Raw genomic sequence first — 16,069 nt, forward strand, 5'->3', positions numbered from 1 at the left:
GTATGTAGGAGGATAGAGTTATGGTCTGATTTGCCAATGGAGTGCGAGGAAGGTGTATGGAGTAAAGGTGATCTAGAATATTGCCACAGTGTGTGCTGGTGATTTTGTCTGGGTGAAGTGACTATGCATAGATAATAAACAGCGAGTAGCAGCAGTGTACAAAACAAATGTGGGGTGTCAATGTAAATTGTCCGTTGGCCATTTGATTAATTGTTCAGCAGTCTTATGGCTTGGGGGTAGAATCTATTAAGGAGCCTTTTGGTCCTAGACTAGGAGCTCCAGGACCTCCTGCTGTGCGGTAGCAGAGAAAGTCTATGATTGCGTGACAGGAGTCTGACAATTTTATGGACTTTCCTCTGACACCGCCTATTATGTAGGTCCTGGATGGCAGGAAGCATAGCCCCAGTGATGTACAGGGCTGTACGTACTACCCTCTGTTGCGCCTTATGGTCAGATGCCGAGCAGTTGCCATACCACGCGGTGATGCAACCGGTCATGCTCTCGATGGTGCAGCTGTAGAACTTTTTGAGGATCTGGGGACCCATGCCAAATCTTTTCAGTCTCCTGAGGGGGGAAAAGTTTTGTTGAGCCCTCTTCACGACTATCTTGGTGTGTTTGGACCATGATATCTAGTTGGTGATGTGGACACCAAGGAACTTAAAACTCAAGACCTGCTCCACTATAGCCCCGTCGATGTTAATGGGGACCTGTTCGGCCCGCCTTTTCCTGTAGTTCACGATCAGCTCCTTTGTCTTGCTCACATTGAGGGAGAGGTTGTTGTCCTGGCACCAAACGGACAGTTCTGACCACCTCCCTATAGGTTTTCTCATCGTTGTCTGTGATCAGGCCTGCCACTGTTGTGTCGTCAGCAAATTTAATGATAGTGTTGGGAGTCGTGTTTGGCCACTCAGTCGTGGGTGAACAAGGAGTACAGGAGGCTACTAAGTACACACCCTTGAGGGGCCCCAGTGTTGAGGATCAGGGTGGCAGACATGTTGTTGCCTACCTTTACCACCTGGGGGCGGCCAGTCAGGAAGTCCAGGATCCAGTTGCAGGGTCCTTAGCTTAGTGATGAGCTTCATGAACACTATGGTGTTGAACGCTGAGCTGTAGTCAATGAACAGCACTCTCATATAGGTGTTCCTTTTGTCCATGTGGGAGAGGGCAGTGTGGAGTGAGATTGTGTCATCTGTGGATCTGTTGGGGCGGTATGCAAATTGGAGTGGATCTAGGGTATCCAGGAGGATGCTGTTGAAGTGAGCCATGATCAGCCTTTCAAAGCACTTCATGGCTACTGACGTGAGTGCTACAGGGCGGTAATCATTTAGGCAGGTTACCTTCACTTCCTTGGGCACAGGGACTATGGTGGTCTGCTTGAAACATGTAGCTATAACAGATTAGGTCAGGGAGAGGTTGAAAATGTCAGTGAAGACACTTACCAGTTGTCCCGCGCATGCTTTGAGTACACGTCCTGGTAAACCGTCTGGCTCCGTGGCTTTGTGAATGTTGACCTGTTTAAAGGTCTTGCTCACATTGGCTACCAAGAGCGTTATCACACAGTCGTCCAGAACAGCTCGTGCTCTTGTGCATGCTTCAGTGGTGCTTGCCTCGTAGAGAGCATAAAAGGCATTTACTCCTCTGCTATGTTTGCGTCAATGGGCAGCTCGCGTTTGGGTTTCCCTTTGTAGTCCGTAATAGTTTTCAAGCCATGCCACATCCGACGAGCGTCAGTAGTAGGATTCAATCTTAATCCTGTATTGACGCTTTGCTTGTTTGATGGTCTGAGGGCATAGCGGGATTTCTTATAAGTGTCCGGATTAGTGTCCCGCTCCTTGAAAGCAGCAGCTCTAGTCTTTAGCTTGATGCGGAGGTTGCCTGTAATCCATGGCTTCTGGTTGGGATATGTACGTACGGTCAGTGTGGGGGGGACGTCGTCGATGCACTTATTGATGAAGTTGAATGAGGTGGTATACTCCTCAATGCCATTTGATGAATTCCGGAACATATTCCAGTCTGTGCTAGCAAAACAGTGTATTCACGCCTCACCATCATCCTGACCTGTCCTTTCCCCCTCTGTCACCAGCCCAGCATGTGGTGTGTCAGCCCTGGAGTCGCTTCCTGCTCTACTCTCTGCTCAACTCTGGAGAGAGCTGCCTGCTGCACCCAGCCACACTCACACTACTCACACTGGTTAGACTGCACCCAGCCACACTCACACTACTCACACTGGTAAGACTGCACCCAGCCAAAACCTGCTAGGTGAACTGTTTTTGCCAAGGAGATCTTAGTCACACAAATTTACATCTAACTAAGATGTTTGGTGCAGTATTTCTCAAGTGAAAAAATCTGCATGAAAATGAATTGTCTAATCGTTGAATGACAATTCATTGAAGAATCCCTACTGTTGACCAATCACCGAAGAAGGGCGTAGACTTTGGCTACCAAATTTCGGCTTGTCACAAGAAAAATGTTTGTGTGGACAAATAGCCAAAGAAAACCTTGCCGAAGACCAAAACGTCCCAAAATGGCGTCATAATAAATGCACATATATGAACTACTCCGAACTGTTTCGGATGGGAAGCATGCAGATGCTTCAAGACTGCACCCGGACACACTCACACTACTGTTAGTCTTTGAAGCAGTGCAGGGCCATTTTGAAGTGTATTCAAATATGTCTTTGCCTTCTGTTTGTAAGCAGCCCGATGAAGCCTTGAATACCAACACATGTCCCTCCCATGCAGCTGTTGCGGTATGGCAGTAGGGTGGTGGTGTGGGAGCCAGACCTGTGTCAGGTGTTGGAGGCGGTGGAGAAGAGAGGCCTGAACGAGCTGGGAGAGAACACAACACAGGCTCTGAGACAGCTGCTCACACAGGTACAGTACACAACACAGGCCCTGAGACAGCTGCTCACACAGGTACAGTACACAACACAGGCCCTGAGACAGCTGCTCACACAGGTACAGTACACAACACAGGCCCTGAGACAGCTGCTCACACAGGTACAGTACACAACACACTGACTGGAACACATACAGCAGCAGAGTAAAATGCAAACAGAGAGCACACAGGCAGAGCTCTATGAGACTATGTTGAACGTCACTGAGACACACTCTTTTAATTGTCCCATGTCCTAGCAGCCCCCTGTCACCACCTCTACGCCATTGTGTCACACATGACCGTGGCAGGACACAGGCCCTCATTAGGGTTCATCTGGCTCAGTAATGGAATGTCACTGCACTGAAATGTCATCACTGTCCCCATTTGTCATGTGATACAGCTGGCCCTGCTGCCTCCCTTAGTTTATTTTAAAAAAAAACATTTATTTCACCTTTATTTAACCAGGTAGGCTAGTTGAGAACAAGTTCTCATTTGCAACTGCGACCTAGCCAAGATAAAGTATAGCAATTTGACACATACAACACAGAGTTACACATGGAAGAAACAAAACATACAGTCAATAATACAGTAGAACAAAAGAAAACAAAAAGTCTATATACAGTGAGTGCAAATGAGGTAAGTTAAGGAAATAAATAGGCCATAGTGGCGAAGTAATTACAATATAGCAATTAAACACTGGAATGGTAGATCGGCAGAAGATGAATGTGCAGGTAGAGATACTGGGGTGCAAAGGAGCAAAATGAATAAATAAATACTAGTATGGTGATGAGGTAGGTAGATGGGCTGGTTACAGATAGGCTAAGTACAGGTGCAGTGATCTGTAAACTGCTCTGACAGCTGGTGCTTAAAGCTAGTGAGGGAGATGTGAGTCTCCAGCTTCAGAGATTTTTGCAATTCGTTCCAGTCATGGGCAGCAGAGAACTGGAAGGAAAGACGGCAAAGGAGGAATTGGCTTTGGGGGTGACCAGTGAGATATACCTGCTGGAGCGCGTGCTACGAGTGGGTACTGCTATGGTGACCAGTGAGCTGAGATAAGGCGGGGCTTTACCTAGCAGAGACTTGTAGATAACCTGTAGCCAGTGGGTTTGGCGACGAGTATGAAGCGAGGGCCAACCAACGAGAGTGTACAGGTCGCAATGGTGGGTAGTGAGTGTATGGGGCTTTGGTGACAAAACGGATGGCAATGTGATAAACTACATCCAGTTTGTTGATTAGAGTGTTGGAGGCTATTTTATAGATGACATCACCGAAGTCGAGGATCGGTAGGATGGTCAGTTTTACGAGGGTGTGTTTGGCAGCATGAGTGAAGGATGCTTTGTTGCGATATAGGAAGCTCTATTCTAGATTTAATTTAGGATTGGAGATGCTTAATGTAAGTATGGAAGGAGTGTTTACAGTCTAACCAGACACCCAGGTATTTGTAGTTGTCCACGTATTCTAAGTCAGAGCCGTCCAGAGTAGTGATGCTGGAAGGGCGAGCAGGTGCGGGCAGTGATCGATTGAAAAGCATGCATTTAGTTTTACTTGCGTTTAAGAGCAGTTGGAGGCCACGGAAGGAGAGTTGTATGGCATTGAAGCTCGTCTGGAGGTTAGTTAACCTCCAGAGGGGCCAGTTAGTGACAGAGCTTTGACAAGTGTGTGTGTGTTTGTGTGTGAGATCCAGTGACTCTTATTGAGGGGTTAACAGAGCTGAATGTACTCCAGCAGTGTGCACTTCAGTAGCTTGTCAGATCAGAGCGGGTCTTTATGGGAGACTGGCCTGTCACGATATCCGGTGTCTCTTACAATATTAATAGATTTATTTTATATAGCGCTTTTCATTATAAAAAGATTCTCAAATATGCTGTAAATACAAACAAAACAAATGTAGAGATCTGGCAGGTCTTGGTGCTGGTCTTCCACAGATTCAGATGATACAGTGTGTTCAGCCAGGCAGTTAAGAAAAGCTGGGCAGTCGCGTAACTGGATGGACCTTCAATGGCACTGAGAGGGAGCGGCATCAGTCAGTTACTTAGACAGGTCCGGAGCGCTTCATCAGGCACCTCGTTTGTCGTCTTCTCCTCCTCTGTAGGTAGGCTGGATAGTCCACTACTGAAGTGCAGCACACACCTGGGTGATGTTTCAACAGCTATAAAAGTGCCAGAAAGACCAGCACACCTCAGCAGTAGTCAGGAAACAGTCCCCTACGAGACAGACCTCTCTCAACCCCTCACACCACAGTCCACATCATTCATGCAAAGAGGGCAGGTGGAAAAAAGCCGGTGCTGTACTATAGCTGTTTCCACCAGACTCCTGTCTCTCATCTCTCTCTCTCTCTCTAGTCTCTTGCTGTCTATCCTTCACCCACTGACTCTCTCTCACCTCTCCCCCTCTCTCTTCCCCAGCTCCAGTGCAGTATATTCCACCCCCCTCCTACAGAGGAGAGCAGACTGCGGGCCAATACTCTGATGGAGTCACTGAACTCCCTGCCTCCCACAGCCAACGACGACCTGCCCACCAGCATTCTGTATCCTACACTCCCCCCCCACACACACACACACAGTTATAGCATAAAAGATAGTTAGTGCAAGAGATGCTCCTCGTTTAAAAAACAAAGTCGACAGAGCAGTACTTATCAGTGTTTATTGATTTTTACAGGCCATTGACTAAATCTGTCATACGTGATGCATTTCACTTCATCTCTTGTGCTGTCCCTGCTGTTGCCACATACTGAGTCTCCACTCATGTTTCAGTACATCTCTGTCTACCAGAGGTGTGGACCAACTTGTTTTAGTCATCAGACACAGACACATGCCATTACAGTGATCTTTCTAGGAGCTCTCTTTCTCTCTCCTTCCTATGTCCTTAACCCCCTTTCTCAGGCGTGTTGGAGAGATGTATCTCTGCCTGTCCGACTTCACTGTGAAGACAGACGGACACAATGGCTCTCAGTTATAGACCTGTTCGATGTATTGATCTATTTATTTATGGCTGTTTTTGCAACCAAACAGCCTTATTCTGAAGAGGTGTCTGGTAGGACTCCTGTCATATTATTACTGATTTACTGTGTCAATAAAATAACTAGGGGGGGCATTCCATTAATTTTCCTTTAGGTTTGAGTTCTTTCAATAATATAAGTTTATTATAAAGAATTGTTTGGAAAAGAACAGTTGTCATATGTCATTTCAGTAGAAATATAGGCCAATCTGAGGCCACCGATTTGGATGTTCATGGCTCGATGGGATACAGATGTCAAATTGAAGTCAAACATTTGAGTTTTTTTGCATTTTAGCTAACCATAACTCTTTTCCTAAAATGAACCTAATTCTCCTAACTTATTACATTAATTATCCTAACCTGCAGCTTAAGTTCTCCTGACCTGCTTTTAAAAGTACATTCTGGTCAATTCTGACATAAGCAGTATCCCAGCGGTAGGCAACCCTGTTGCTTGAGTACTGCAGGATTTTGTTCCCAACTAGGCACTCCACCTGACCAACTGAGCTAATTGATCAGTAAAGTGATTTCCGAAATGCAACACAACTGGTCTTCCTGGTTAAAGCAAAAATATGAAGTGGCTGCGGCACTCCAGGACCAGGGTTGCCTACCATTTCTGTATCCCTTCTAGCCTATTTACTGCCAACTGCAGTTCTGGAACGTTTGCTCACGAGTATAGTTCATTGGCTGATCCCTCCTGGTGACCTGGATGGAGGTACTGTATGTGATCCTTCACAACCCATAGGAAGTCCCACCCAGTTGACTACTTCTAATGGTGAAAGTCCCCAATGGTGCTGCCCATGCTGAAACGGGCTTTTGGCTTTAGAGTCCTGATAAGTGGGAGGGGGAGGGATTTACGGCGTACAACGGCGTACAACGGCCTGTGTGCCGCTCTAAAATTTCCGTCTAGAAACGACCTCCTTCCATGTAATCGTTGGCTGTCATTCGTCCAAGCAGAGCCAGCCGGTGCGATCGTGGCAGTGGCGGAGTGGAGCAAGCGACTTCTGTATGTAAATTAACATTTCAAACGTGATATTGTTACCTGAGTAATGTAGCAAATACTCCGCAACTGATTTCTCCATCTTTACGAGGAAACTGATGCTAGCGAGAAATAATCGTTGGTTTCGCTATCGTTTTATATCGTGCTGTTTCTTACTACGAGGTGAGTGAACGGCGAGTTAGTGATGATGTCGAAGTCTAGTGTCCACAGCTGACCAGCCCAATGCGAGCAAAATGCATGCATTGGGATACAGATGGGTTTACATTGCCATTCAAATTCTCGATGACCGGTTTATTCACAAATAGTCCCGCCAGGTAATGAAATGCTGCTATTTCATGTGCCTCGATTGTTTTCAAAGATAGCGAACTGGACACCACAAAAACGCGAACGTTTTCTAAAATAATGCAACAGAGATCATTGTGGCTCGAGCCTCTAACTTGAAAATGGTGTCTGACATACTGATGATGGGAAACATGAAATTAAATGTTTTTCAATCCACTGTATGCAAAACAGTTTCCAAGCGGGGTCAGAAAGGGGTCATTTTGATTGGCAGAATGTCAACCTTTATCTCAACAAGTTTACATTTTGTATGACATTTCCCTCAACGTATTAATTATTGCCAACAAAATACTTATTCAATACCCAGTGCCTCTCTGAAAGCATAACGTTGCCAATAACAGCTGTCTGTTTCAGCAGAGAGCTCCGATATTGTAATGTATCTCACCCTGAACCTCAAACCTCCGACTGATTATATGGTACAACATACTGTATGTACTAGCTTACATTTCATGTATTAAGAAAATATCTTACAACAGCCTCTGCAAACAGTTTGATGGCCCATTCAACCAGGGGCATCAGGCACCCATTATTTTATGGGGGCACGAATTATGTGTGGATGGATTCTTTAGCATGGTCTGGAGCCCCCCTCCAGTTTCAAAAATCCTAAATTGTCCAACACCAGAAATGGCTTTTTCTTACAATCTATAGCCATAGGATTATACCTAATTCCATGTGAAATATGTATTTTTCTGCATAGGTTATGTAAGCATACCCCTTTTCCTGTTCAATTGTAATTTTCATTAAAATGCCACACTGGTATATAGTATCATAACCTTAAACATGCTTCTCGGCACCTTTGCTTGCCCAGCTGTACACTCATAGCCCCCGTGACTGGCTCTACATAAAATATCCTCCATTCAGGGGCGAGGGTGCCAATTTCCTACTTGACTAGCTTTAAAAATATGCACACTGTCTTAATAAAACACAATTTTCGACCACCAGGCTTGAGTAGCTAGTGCTACTTCCTGATGTTGCACACGGCGTTCAGCCAGGGGTAAACAGACTCCTGCAACCTGATTGGCTGAACATCAGAGGTAGCATTAGCGACTCTAGCATGGTGGAGAATTTTATTAAGACGGTACCCATGTTTTTTCCCATAGGCTCTTCGTTAACTTGTTGAGGAAATTGAAGCTCTTACCGCCTGAAATGAGGAAGATTTATGTGTGAGTGTATTGAGGGGTTGGTTGTTTAGCAACAAAGTTGCGCACGTGTCAGTTATGGGGCAAAACAGACTGGGTTAGCTTAGATGGTTGACAACAGGTAAACTACATTTAGTCTCCCAAGTGTGTATTGAAAACATACACTGAACAAAAATATATAAATGCAACATCCAACAATTTCAAATATTTTCCTGAGTTACAGTTTGTATAAAGAAATCAGTCAATTGAAATAATGTATTGGGACCTAATCTATGGATTTCACATGACTGGGAATACAGATATGTCTGTTGGTCACAGATGCCTTGTAAAAATAAAAAGTAGGGGGTGGATCAGAAAACCAGTATCTGGTGACCACCATTTGCCTTATGCCACCATCTCCTTCGCATAGAGTTGATCAGGCTGTTGTTTGTGGCCTGTGGAATGTTGTCCACAGGCCACAATCAACCCACACTTCAATGGCTGTGTGAAGTTGCTGGATATTGTTGGGAACTGGAACACGCTATCGTACACGTCAATCTAGAGCGTCCCAAATATGCTCAATGGGTGACGTCTTGTGAGTTTGCAGGCCATGGAAGAACTGGGACATTTTAAGCTTGTACAGATCCTTGGGAAATGGGGGGGTGATGGCAGTGGATGAATGGCACTACAATGATGAATGGCCTCAGGATCTCATCACGGTATCTCTGTGCTCTCAAATTGCCATTGATGAATTGCATTTGTTTTCATTTGCCATAGCTTATGCCTGCCCATACCAAAACCCCACCACCACCATTGTGCACTCTGTTCACAAAGTTGACATCAAACCACTTGCCCACATGATGCCATTTGCCCGGTAGAGTTGAAACCAGGATTCATCTGTGAAGAACACACTTCCCCACCGTGCCAGTGACCGTCAAAGGTGAGCATTAGCACACTGAAGTCATTTACGACGCCGAACTGCAATCGGGTCAAGACTGGTGAGGATGCCGAGCACGAAGATGAGCTTCCCAGAGACTGTTTCTGACAGTTTGTGTAGAAATTCTTTGTTTGTGCAAGCCCACGGTTTCATCAGTTGTCTCAGACAATCCTGCTGGTGAAGAAGCCGGATGTGAATGGTCTTGGGCTGGCATGGTTACACTTGGTGTGGGGTTGTGAGGCCGGTTGGACAAATTCTCTAAAATTACGTTGGAGGTGGCTCATGGTAGAGAAATGAACAGTCAGTTCTCTGGCAACAGCTCTGGTGGACATTCCTGCAGTCAGCATGTCAATTTCATGCTCCCTCAACTTGAGACATCTGTGGCATTGTGACAAAACAACACTTTTTAGTGGCCTTAGTAAGAGTGCACCTGTGTAATGATCATGCTGTTTAATCAGCTTTTTTTTTTTTTTTTAACCCTTTTTTTCTCCACAATTTTGTGGTATCCAATTGGTAGTTAGTCTTGTCTCATCGATGCAACTCCCGTACGGACTCGGGAGAGTCGAAGGTCGAGAGCCGTGCGTCCTCCGAAACACAACCCAACCAAGCCGCACTGCTTCTTGGCACAATATCCACTTAATCCGGGAGCCAGCCGTTACCAATGTGTCAGAGGAAACACCGAACACCTTGCAACCGTGTCAGCGTGCAATGTGCCCGACCCACCACAGGAGTCACTAGTGCGCGATGGGACTAGGACGTCCCTGCCAGCCAAACCCTCCCTTAACCTGGACAGTGCTGTGCCAATTGTGCGCCCCCCCCATGCGTCTCCCGGTCGCAGCCTGCTGCGACAGAGCCTGGACTCAAACCCAGAATCTCTAGTGGCACAGCTAGCACTGCGATGGCCCTTAATCAGCTTCTTGATATGCTACACCTGTCAGGTGGATGTATTATCTTGGCAAAGGAGAAATGCTCACTAACAGGGATTTAAACAAATTTGTGCACAACATTTGAGAAAAATAACCTTCTTGTGTGTATGGAACATTTCTGGGATCTTTTATTTCAGCTCATGAGAAGCAGGACCAAATCTTAACATGTTGCTTTTATATTTTTGTCCAGTGTAAATACATTTGCACGATGAGTGCTTGTTTCTCAAATGCATTCTTATATTTGTTGGTTAGCTATCTAGTGAATTTGAGCCATTTTAAGCATTTGACATGAAGTCATTTAAAATCACCTCAAAGCAAGACATGATATCAAGAATAACATGAATCTAGCTTGAAACGGGTCACTTACCATTCCCCACATGGGAGTTTCTTGTCATTGTTTGTAGCTATCTGGCCATCCAGAATCACAAATCACAATGGACTTCAGCCCCGTTGAAGCGTGCGTTTTCGTGACGTCAGCTAACCCATCTATAGCCAGCTGCATAGAGCCCAGTTGGATGCAGATCACAAACTACGTAAAAGGAATAATACGGCCGGTTGCTAAAATATTTAAAGGAACGTGAGTCTCATTTAGTAATTGCTTGCTTTTCTAAAGTCTACCAACCTTGCCAGCAGGCATGTCTGATAAGATAGTTAGACAAGCTACTCTTACTTGATCGCCTGCAATGGTTTGGAAGCTAGTTTTCCTGTCGCCCAACCCCATAACTATCTGGGCTAGCTAAAGCCAACTTCATAAAATTGCTATATGGCTATTATTATAGAGAAACAACTATTTTTAGTTTGATTTATTAATCAAGGGGTCGTCAATAGGCTAAAGCTTCATCAAATGCATTTAACAACATACCTCCTGCAAGTCCTGCCCATCACTGGCATCTAAAATCAAATCAAACCCTGTGTCTCTCTCTCTCTCCTGCACTGACGATACTGTCTGCATGCACTAAGGATCCTGAGTGGCGCAGCAGTCTAACGCAGTGCTAGAGGTGTCACTACAGACCCGGGTTCGGTCCCGGGCTGTATCACAACCGGCCGTGTTCGGGAGTCCCAAAGGGCGGCACACAATTGGCCCAGCATCATCCGGGTTAGGGGAGGGTTTGGCCGGGGTAGGCCATCATTGTAAATAAGAATTTGTTCTTAACTGACTTGCCTAGTTAAATAAAATACAAATCTAAAGTCCTGCCTAGGATATCTTTGCTCCTTGGTGCACCTTGTAAGGAACCACTTACTAGGGAGAATAGGGGGTTACTCTTTGCCTTGTCCAGTCAGTGTGCCCCCTCTGTAAAGTACCACTGACAACTTATTATAAAACGTAGGCCTAAAAAGGAAGTTTAGTCATTAATTTAACGTCTGAAAATGTTTAAAACAGGACAAATCTGAGGGGGCACGTGCCCTTGTCTCCCCCTATGGGCATGACGCCTCTGGACACAGCTGATGGGGAGGATTACAGTAAATGAGTGCATTTTGGAGTGTAATTTCTCATTCTGTGCTTTGCGTGATGCCTGTGGGATATGATTTATCTGTCTTAGTCGCTTGCCCCCTCTGCTCCACCTTAATATCCCAGCACTTTGTCTACTCCGATGGAAACATCAATGCTGGATACCCATTTGTCCATGTTGTTGACACTAATAAAAATCTGTCCTTCTTGGCTTGTAACGAAACATAGATATATGGGGCTTCCTACTATTAAGCCTTTTCCCTGGTTGTCAGTCTTAGAAATATTTGACTTGTTGACTTGCATGCTTAGTACAAAAAGCTGGGGGGAAAAGAATGCACAAATTGTTCTTAATCAAACACTGTCTGTATTCTGCTGTATTCTGCTGCAACTGTATCATCAGCACCCATTTTTGCTGACGGAGTAGATGTTGCAAAGTTTCTCAGTATGTCGTTGGTGATTCAGGCAAATGTCCTGTCATAGCCTATGTCAAATCACACAGCTTGCATAACCCAATCTCTGAATCTTCAGGCAGTATTTTAATAGTCTAACCATAGGAGGTTAAGTGTCAGAGTAGGGGAATGCAACTGAAGAGTTCAGAATAGAGAACATCTTTTCAGCTGTTTCTCAAAATGTAGTATCAGGTGTCAGTCCTCATTTCTCTTTCACTCACAACCCTGACTCTTTTCCTCACTATCAGATCCCTGTCTTTAGGCCTAACCTTGTTGCGATTTGAACAAGATAAATGAAATATTCAGCAGAAAAGCAGTTGGCTCCCCAGGGTCTCTCATCCCACAGTACTCCTTCCTCATCTTTCTTCTGCCTCTCACAATCCTCCCCCCTCCCCCTCTTCCCCTTCTCGCTCTCTCTGATAATATTATCGATGGAGACATTGCTGAATTATACATTTGGTGTTCTATCGATGCTGTCTTCTCCCTCGACACTTTTTTTGTTTTCTGCTGATGTTTTAAAAACCATCAAATATGCATCAGTCCAAGACTCATTTGTATCCTGTTCAAATGAATTAACATGCTGCGAGGGAGAGGAGGCTGGACCTGCGGGAATGTTGAGGCAGCCCACAGCTTAGAGGATGGAGAGTGTATGAGAGGATGCAAGATGGGGGGCTGGCAAGACATCTAAACCCCAAAATAGCTCAAGACAAGTGACATAGCAAAATACACGAATATGCTCTCATGTCAACCAGACAGACCTACTGTAAATGTTGGCTTTACAAGTTCAGTAAAAACATTGTAATAAATATTTCAGAATACAGTTTAACTGCATTTTCTCTTGTCTTCTGTTCTGTGTTAGAGTGCCTCACCATCGCCACCTCTTGACCATGCTGAGTGTGTGTACAGTCGTCCTGGTGGTTGCTGCTGCAGCCCTCTCCTCTGCAGACTCCGACACACACAGACATGACTCCAACCTGGAGATCTGTATCCTACTGTGTGTCTGTTTCCTTCTTCAGAATATTAAGAGGTGTCCTCTTGGATGACCCTTGATTAGTGTTTATGTTTTGAAATGTCTGTCAGCATTTCTTCCTGAACACCCCCTCCCCCCTCTCAGACAAGCGTCTGTTTGAGACCAAGAGGAAAGACCAGCTAAATGCTCTGAAGAACCTGGTGGAGCTCAATGACATCAACCAGCAGTATAAGATCATAGACATCATGCTGAAGGGCTTGTTTAAGGTACAATGGCTCCACTCCTGTTTAACTTCCCTTCATGCTGACCATTAGCTAGAAACAGGATGTTGTGGCCTTAGCGGGAAGTAATTGCGGTGTTAGTTTCTTAGCATGTTCAGATTATTATGATCTCATGAGTAGGCAAATAAGGCCACTTGCTAAGTAGTATCTAAGTAGCCGGTCACTAATAAGAATAGAGTAACCCGGATTTAGCTTCCAAGTCTTCCTATTGTGCTTGAGGCATCACTGTATATACTGTTTGTTTCTCAGAGGACATATCTGCTATGTTGTATCTGCTCTCTGGCCAAGGACAACTATGGTAGTGAACCCACAATGGGCAATCTACTGTGTGTGTGTGTGTGTGTGTGTGTGTGTGTGTGTGTGTGTGTGTGTGTGTGTGTGTGTGTGTGTGTGTGTGTGTGTGTGTGTGTGTGTGTGTGTGTGTGTGTGTTCTGTGAAGGTGTTGGAGGACTCGAAGGCTGTCCTTATTGCAGCCAACATGCAGGCTGATGATCCCTTCCCCATGGATGACAAAATCAAAGAAGGTCAGATCATGGACCATTTTATACCGTTACTACACTTTGCTCTCTCTCCTCCCTCTTTCTCCCTCTGCTCATCTGATTTGTCTGTCACCATCTTGCTTTTTTCTCCTCTGCCTCCTCTCTCCCTCCCCTTTTCCCTCTCTCCGCCTCTTATGCTCAGTTTTACTATGTCAGTCTGCAGTGATTTACTTTTAAAGTTGATTTCCTAAGTATGAAATGTCGACTACACTCTATCTCGCTCCATAGCCTACTCCCATGTGGTGGAGAACACGGCGTTCTTTGGGGACGTGGCGTTGCGTTTCCCACGTATTGTCCACCACTACTACGACCGTAACCCTGACTGGGGCGTCCTTCTGCGATGGGGGCTCCGCTTCTGCAACCTCACTGGGGTGTTCACCGGGGGGGCACACCAGCATGTTCTCTCACTGGTGAGACTGGGATAGAACTGGGAGGATATTCTGGGGCATAGAGGAAATGTTTATGCTTTATTGAAAGCCAACAGGTGTAATGTATTATAACCTTATTACTACATTTTATAAGGATATTGTAAGCATACCATTAAATGACTAATATTTTATATGTGCCTTTTTTTCCCCCTATGGATTCAAAATGGCTGATAACTCTCACTCCTTGTCTCTCAGATGTCGCAGGAGTTGGGAATAATAGAGAAATCCCCAGACTTCACCAACCCATACCGCACTGAGAGAGACGATGTGAGTAACACAGTGGCTCTCAGCCTCTGTAACCACATGGTATCACAGTGAAGCCTACCAGACAGACTTGAAAAGTGTGTTCTTCTAAGGCTTGTTTAACAAACACGTTTGAGATGAGCGTAACATCAGTAAAACTCACACTGACTGCACCTTTTTGCTTTCCCATCCTCTGCTGTTTGCTTCTCCACACTCCATAAACCTATTATTAAAAAATGCCTCTCTCCAACACGTTCACGCGCTCTGCTTTTCTCCGACACAGGTGCTTCACACTGCAGAGGCTTTTCAGAAGATCCTGAGGGAGGAGGAGAAGAGGAGGAGGAAAGAGGACAAGAGGAAAGAGATTAGGAAGGGGCCCCGCATCTCCCGCTCCCGTACTGAGCTATAGTACTTTACCTCAACTCTTGGAGAGAAATGATGAGGAGAAGGAAAATGTGGGGGGATGTCCTGAGTCCTAGATTCAGTGATGAAGAGGGAGGAGAGGAAGTGGGGGTTGGGTGTTGGAACCGGTGAGTTCTGTCAAAGGGATACAGTGGCAGCAGAACATTTGAGAGGTAACTAGAAGTGTTTATGTGGCACAGGAACAAACTGGAGAGAAGGAAAAGGAGGTTGAGCTCTATCTGTGGAATCAGACTTACTGTATACAGAACTGTGCCCAACCTGCAGTTACTATGAAACAAAGAACATACAGCTAGCACTATGTTGAAGATTTAATAAGGAAAGCTCATTTTCATAACTAGATTACATAACTGTACTTTGGAAGAAACAGCAAATACCCAATATGTTGTCTTTTTTTGTGAATAGATTGAATACAATTTACTACCATACAATAGTTTTGATGATGTCATTTGTACGTATGAGTTTACATTCCCATTCAACAAGCTTCAAAATATAAAGCTTGAATATGTTGAATTGTGTTTAAGTTTTCCTGTCTCCTTCTCCAGAGTTAGCAGATTTATATAATGAGATTTTAATGAGTTTGTTGTTGAATGGTTCTACTGTAGGTGTATAGTCTTAATTTGCGGTACAAGTGTTGATCTTGAGCGCAGAACCATTTTTCATGATGTCTGCCACTTGCTTTCCTAGAGCCGAATGCTTTCTTAGCTCTGTGTGTGTGACTGTCCGCATGAGTGTTAAATGGGGTTTGGTCACTTATGATTTAAATGAAACTATTTGACATATTATTTTGTCTACAATTAGGGAGGGATAATGTCTTTTGGCAACCACTCATCAGCTTATAAACTTCTATATCATGTCATATTTGTTTCTGTCCATCTGATGGCCATAATGAAATGTCAGAACAGCAGTCACCTAGAACAATGCCTATCTAGGGAAGATCTTATTCCATATTTGTCCTGTCTCCTCAAAATCCAATCAACCAGAAATCCCTCCTCTCTGACCACCTCCTTTGGGTTTTGAGGAGGAGAGCAGATGCGAGGAGTTTGCAATTGAGATATTCCCCTAGTGTTTTGTTGCCTCTTGACATTTTGAGGGAAA

At 44.9% G+C, this 16,069-nt stretch overlaps 2 protein-coding genes across 9 annotated transcripts in view; both read left to right on the forward strand.

The window, feature by feature from the left end:
- LOC124015669 (meiosis inhibitor protein 1-like) overlaps positions 1-6,233 on the forward strand; it is a 34,145-nt gene extending 27,912 nt beyond the window's left edge. Inside the window, exons 29-32 of one of the 6 annotated variants that reach the window (XM_046331052.1) lie at positions 2,084-2,229; positions 2,742-2,873; positions 5,283-5,404; positions 5,760-6,233. In XM_046331052.1, the coding sequence (XP_046187008.1) occupies positions 2,084-2,229; positions 2,742-2,873; positions 5,283-5,404; positions 5,760-5,835 (476 nt within the window). In that variant the 3' untranslated portion in view covers positions 5,836-6,233. Of the gene's footprint in view, positions 1-2,083; positions 2,230-2,695; positions 2,874-5,282; positions 5,405-5,759 lie in introns of those variants that run through there. The other 5 variants (XM_046331054.1, XM_046331053.1, XM_046331055.1 and 2 more) reach the window with 5 other exon arrangements.
- Positions 6,234-6,743: 510 nt separating this feature from the next.
- LOC124015670 (coiled-coil domain-containing protein 134-like) lies at positions 6,744-15,399 on the forward strand. 3 transcript variants are annotated; one of them, XM_046331057.1, is made up of 7 exons: positions 6,744-6,877; positions 12,950-13,074; positions 13,205-13,326; positions 13,781-13,865; positions 14,109-14,290; positions 14,504-14,575; positions 14,835-15,399. In XM_046331057.1, the coding sequence occupies exons 2-7, from the start codon at positions 12,978-12,980 to the stop codon at positions 14,958-14,960; spliced, it is 684 nt and encodes a 227-aa protein (XP_046187013.1). In that variant the 5' UTR covers positions 6,744-6,877; positions 12,950-12,977; the 3' UTR covers positions 14,961-15,399. The 3 variants fall into 3 exon arrangements, with proteins under 3 accessions (XP_046187013.1, XP_046187014.1, XP_046187012.1); XM_046331058.1 differs by having other exon boundaries at positions 6,782-7,033; XM_046331056.1 differs by lacking the exon at positions 6,744-6,877 and adding an exon at positions 8,239-8,373.
- Positions 15,400-16,069: the final 670 nt, after the last annotated feature.

Source organism: Oncorhynchus gorbuscha, linkage group LG26, assembly GCF_021184085.1.
Source record: "Oncorhynchus gorbuscha isolate QuinsamMale2020 ecotype Even-year linkage group LG26, OgorEven_v1.0, whole genome shotgun sequence".
In the NCBI taxonomy this organism is placed as follows: domain Eukaryota; kingdom Metazoa; phylum Chordata; class Actinopteri; order Salmoniformes; family Salmonidae; genus Oncorhynchus; species Oncorhynchus gorbuscha.